This window comes from Carassius auratus, chromosome 13 (genome assembly GCF_003368295.1).
Source record: "Carassius auratus strain Wakin chromosome 13, ASM336829v1, whole genome shotgun sequence".
In the NCBI taxonomy this organism is placed as follows: Eukaryota; Metazoa; Chordata; class Actinopteri; order Cypriniformes; family Cyprinidae; genus Carassius; species Carassius auratus.
In genome coordinates, this window is record NC_039255.1 from 3,180,352 (window position 1) to 3,185,670 (window position 5,319).

The 5,319-nt window shown below is 42.3% G+C and overlaps 1 protein-coding gene across 2 annotated transcripts; it reads left to right on the plus strand.

Annotated features, from left to right (window-relative positions):
- Positions 1 to 737: 737 nt before the first annotated feature.
- LOC113112357 (uncharacterized) lies at positions 738 to 4,905 on the plus strand. Of its 2 annotated transcripts, none has more exons than XM_026277830.1 (2): positions 738 to 1,249; positions 1,721 to 4,905. In XM_026277830.1, the coding sequence occupies exon 2, from the start codon at positions 2,934 to 2,936 to the stop codon at positions 4,866 to 4,868; it is 1,935 nt and encodes a 644-aa protein (XP_026133615.1). In that variant the 5' UTR covers positions 738 to 1,249; positions 1,721 to 2,933; the 3' UTR covers positions 4,869 to 4,905. The 2 variants fall into 2 exon arrangements, with proteins under 2 accessions (XP_026133615.1, XP_026133616.1); XM_026277831.1 differs by having other exon boundaries at positions 1,801 to 4,905.
- Positions 4,906 to 5,319: the final 414 nt, after the last annotated feature.

Here is a 5,319-nt window from a genome sequence, read left to right on the forward strand (position 1 = left end):
CGAGATCGACCGTACTCCGGTTGGACACGGAACTCATCCTCCGTGAAGTGCTTAGAACACATAAAGTACCTTTCCTCTCCTCACAGTATTTGTCGCCTCCTCCTCGCCGTAGCCCAATTTCAACGCTTTTTTTATTTTCGTCGGTGGGAAAACTATGAACCACAAAGGCACACTATACACATCTAAATACTTTTGGTATCCGCCATTTTTCGGCAAGCGAATGAATGCTTCCACTGGAAAATAACTTGAGATCTGGGATTCGGAGCGAGTTCGCCAAACATTTTGATTCAGATCGGGAATCGAAGCGCGTTTCCCGAATCATTTGATCGGGGCTTCGGAGTTCGCCAAACATTTGATTCAGATCGGCACTCCGAAGCGCTTTTCGCGAATCGTTTGATAGGGGCTTCGGAGTTCGCCAAACATTTGATTCAGATCGGGTCTCCGAAGCGCGTTTCCCGAATCATTTGATCGGGGCTTCGGAGTTCGCCAAACATTTGATTCAGATCGGGTCTCCGAAGCGCGTTTCGTGAATCATTTGATCGGGGCTTCGGAGTTCGCCAAACATTTGATTCAGATCGGGTCTCCGAAGCGCTTTTCGCGAATCGTTTGATAGGGGCTTCGGAGTTCGCCAAACATTTGATTCAGATCGGGTCTCCGAAGCGCTTTTCGCGAATCGTTTGATAGGGGCTTCGGAGTTCGCCAAACATTTGATTCAGATCGGGTCTCCGAAGTGTAACCCAGGTTACTAAGAGCCCTGTTAATGTAAAATATTAAAGAAAAAAAAATACCATAACTCTCATAAATATGTAAATCAGCACTTTATTTTCATAACATTTTGAAATAGGAAATGCATAAAAAAAAAAAAGAGAAAACCATTTTAGAAACATTTTTTATTATTATTCAAATAAAATGAAGTTAAAATTGGTCCAATGAGGAGAGCGAAGAGTGAGCCCCGCCCTATGATAGGAGCTGTGCGCGGGAGTGCGAGAGAGAACGCGCGATGCGAGAGTGAGAAACAGCAGCTGCGACACGGTCCTGAAAAAAAGAAGAAAACAAAAATTAGAATATATAATTGTGCATTCGTGTTAAGAAAAATAACAGATTTTGAGGGAAGAGATGTGAATTGAACACCATCAGCCGTTTATCACTATTGATGCTGGTGCAAACTGTTACCAGGAGAGAGAAACTCGCAGAGGTTGGAGTGTCGCCTATCTGAAACCTTCATATTTAGAAAATAAGATTTCTCTTGGTGAGTAAAATTATTAAATCCTCAATTATAGAGGTTGCTTTGTATAAATTTTCTGTAAATTGTTTTTAACCATCAAATGCTGTTGTATTATGTGCATTATTTTACATAACATGTATGTAAGCTAATCCTCTGTTAAAACGGGAGGAATATCGGGTAAATGCATTAAATAACTAATGTTCAGGTTTAAAAGTTGCTTCAAGCAGTTTACAAGTGTAATTTTGATGGGTTTTTGTTGTGTATTCGGCTATGAAAAATGGCTGATTGTGACGCACATGTGATACGGGCAGATGAGGCCTAAGCGCGCCATTTGAAACATGCTCTTAGCATGTCTATGCAAATTTAAATGTGTTAATGTTAAACGAGCATGGAGTTAAATGTGTTCAAATGTTGTTTATTCGCAGATTAACTGCTGTGGTGATGTATATCTTGAACCCAGTGTCTAATTGTATTTTTGGCCTTGTCTTTTGCAAGGTTGGGTTTTTTTTTTTTCTGTCCTTCTATCTGTCTTCCTGCTATCTTCTATCTTCAATCATCTTTTGAGTCGGGTGCAGCACATTTTCTGGAACCAGACGATCGTTGATGAAGACTTTGAACTTGAACTGTTCCTGCATTGCACTAAAAAGAGCCTGTGAGCAGGAACTGGCGAGCCATGCCCAAATAAGGATCGAACTACGTGAATTGAGAGATTGGTAGGATTGTGCACACGCTTTCCTTCGTTTTTTTTCTGACTGAACTGTGTTGCTCAGAACTCAATTGCGGAAGACGGATCTCGTGTAAGCAGCACTGAACTAGAGCTAAAGTTTGGTGAAAACCCTAATCCACATTGGGACTGTTATTGTAAGCAAGGTTGATCCATTGTTTTTTTCCTTCTCTCTATTTTTACTCATTCCACTGTGAAATGATTTGTTTTTTTGTTTTTTTTTTTAATTTTGTTGTTTTGTTTTTCTGAAGAACAAGAGTGAAAAGGGTAATTTGGAAGAATTGTATTTACAGTCAAATTCAAAGTTATTATCTATATTAAATAAGCCAATTAGAACACAAATAAATAGGTGAAATATACATTTTTATACTATTTTATGTATCTATATTCCATATTAGTTTAAATAGTCAAAAAATAAATAGACAAACAATAAAATAGAAGAATAAATAAATAGAAAAATAGACATTTAAATATATAAGGGTTATAAGAAGGATACATTTACTATTTCATTCTTTTAATTTATTTTATTCTCTATTACCCCTTTTTTTGGGTTACAATATTCTGTTATTTTTATTTATTTAATCATTTTGTTTGTTGATTTTGATGATGTATTGAAACTCTGACTATTATTATTATTATTATTATATATATATTTTTTCCCTTTTATTATTGCATTCCCTTTAATACACTTTACCTGTTTCTAATGCAGCCAGTGTTGTTGTCATTTCCTTCTACCCTTGTTGCTGACACAGTCTCTTGAGCGAATCTGATCTTCTGGTCGCTGGTCCAAATTTAGAAACGGTGTACTCCTTCTCCGCTCATTTCCGTTATTTACTAATTGAGAGGGAGGGTTGCACTTGCGCCGCGGCAGGCGCTACAGAAAGTTGGCGAGCCAGCCAGGAGACTGTTGCTTAGCAACAAGGACAATAGTAGGAAAGGCAGAAAACGAGAACATTTATTACGAAAAAAAGTGCTGACTTTATAATGGAAATCATAGAGAGAGAAAACGTGAACGTGGAAAGTGCAGTCATAGTCAAAGGCCTCACGTTAACTGAGACAGATAGCGAGCTAGAGACGTTCTTGCAAAAGTATGGGTCAATTAGACGTAATTTGATAATCGATGACCAAACTTCTGAGTTCCATCACCATGGTATTGTGGAATATGCTCACAGCACTTCCATGTTGAACTTAACACCATTGTTACCCTTAACCCTGGGAAGTCTCTCGAACCCGAGTGTTACATTTCAAGTACGAGCTCTGGCTAGCGTCTGTAAGCAGACAGCTAGTGGTACAGTCACTGAAGAGTATCTTGAAACGTTGAAGGCCCTTGCTAGGGGAAGTGGGAAACCTTTCTTAGATGTGCTTCAGGGGGAGTTGGAAAAGCTTCAGGAAGCCCACTCCGCTAACCGTACTCCAGTAAGCGCACAGAATGCAAGCTTTGATTCTCAGAGTGTGGAAGCAATCGTTCCAGAACCTGTGTGTTGTTCTCCGATGCCCTTGTCTACCTCTGCTGAAACATTAGAAATGCGAACCCCAGAATCAAAAGACCCAACCAAGAGACGGGAGACCCCTATGGCCTTCCCAAATCCAGAAAATGTTGATTGTGTTACCGTGACTACTAACCCTACTTTTCCTGCGAGCATTGCTGACCCACCGGGTATTCAAAGAATGGTAGTAGAGCACATAGTGAAGACTGCTGATGCCACAATGGCACAACAGGCCTCAGTTCGACTTAGGGTTTTCTCAGGGAGGAGCCCGCGCCCTCCGAACGAGCCCGATTTTGATACTTGGCGAGCAAGTGTAGATCTCCTGTTAAGTGACCCGTCGGTTTCAGACTTACATAGAGCGCGGAGGATCTTAGATAGCTTGTTGCCTCCAGCCGCAGACGTGGTGAAGCACGTGCGACCTCCAGCTTTGCCAGCAGTATATCTTGAGCTGCTGGAGTCAGTCTATGGTTCTGTGGAGGATGGTGATGAACTGTTAGCCAAGTTCATGGGCACCTTACAGAATCAGGGAGAAAAGTCATCAGATTTTTTGCATCGGTTACAAGTTATTTTGAGTACAACGATTAGGAGGGGAGGCATTGCGGAGAGAGATCACGATCGTTGCCTCTTGAAACAGTTCATGAGAGGGTGCTGGGACAATGGTCTCATAGCCAGCCTTCAGTTAGGAAGGAGGGAAGTTCACCCACCCACCTTTGCTGAGTTGGTTGTATTAATCCGAACAGAGGAGGGTAAGCATGCCTCCAAAGAAGAGCGGATGAGAAATTATCTTGGGCTGTCAAAAGCTCCTAATACCTACCCGAGACCACGAGCTGCCACTCAGCAAGTATCAGCTTATTCCCATGAAACACCAAATTCTGGTGCTTCTGAAACGGACCTCATAAAGAAACAACTTGCAGAGGTCCAGGCTCAACTTGCTTATTTAGGTCAAACAACCGGCCATAAGCAGCCGAGTGGGTCTTCTGAGAAGATGGAGCTGAGCACTTTGAGGAGGGTAGTGGAAGATTTGCGCAGTCAGGTAACCACTATTAAAGCATCCATGGCCCAAGAAGTAAGGCGCGAAAATTCAGATGACTCTGAAATCGTTAAGCTGCGACAACAAGTTGCTGAACTGCAGGCTCAGAATATTACTCAAAAGAGTTATAGAGACTACTCCCGTGAGAATGCTAGTCCTCGAGCTTTCCCGACTCATAATTCGTTTGAGACAGACATTGGTAGAAGTGCCAGAAGGTTCCAACCAATGACCAATCGGCCTCGCCCTGGATATTGTTTCAGATGCGGCGAAGATGGGCATTTAGCCGTTGCTTGTGATAAAGCTGCGAACCCTGCAAGGGTTGAGGAAAAGAGGCGTAAGTTGAGGGAGCAGCAGGCTCATTGGGACTCGCTGCATGATCATTCCCCTTCGCCTTTAAACTAAGAGAAGTCTCTGTAGCAGGGCATACAGAGGCGAGTTGTAAAAGTATCCGCCCTAAATGTTACAGGCAAGAGCCTGTTATGAACAGTCATCATAAGCCACCGCCAAAAAGCCTGCCGAAGGGGTTAGTAGGGGTTAAGTGCACTGCGCAGATCATTATTGATGGAAAGGAAGTAGATTGTCTCCTAGACACAGGGTCTCAGGTCACTACAGTTCCCCAGTCATTCTATGAGGCACATTTGTCTGATTACCCGCTGAAGTCATTAGAAAATTTGTTGGAAGTGGAGGGAGCCAATGGGCAAGTTGTCCCATACTTGGGGTACACTGAACTGACTTTAAAGTTTCCTAGAGAGTTCATTGGTGTTGAAGTCGAGGTCCCCACGTTAGCTTTAATAGTTCCAGATCTAAAGAGTCTGTCGCAAGTTCTTGTTGGGACCAACTCCCTGGATGTGCT

What these genes read in the sequence shown, in the direction of transcription:
- LOC113112357 (XM_026277830.1), top strand. Translation starts at nt 2,934, where the DNA reads ATGGAAATCATAGAGAGAGAAAACGTGAACGTGGAAAGTGCAGTCATA.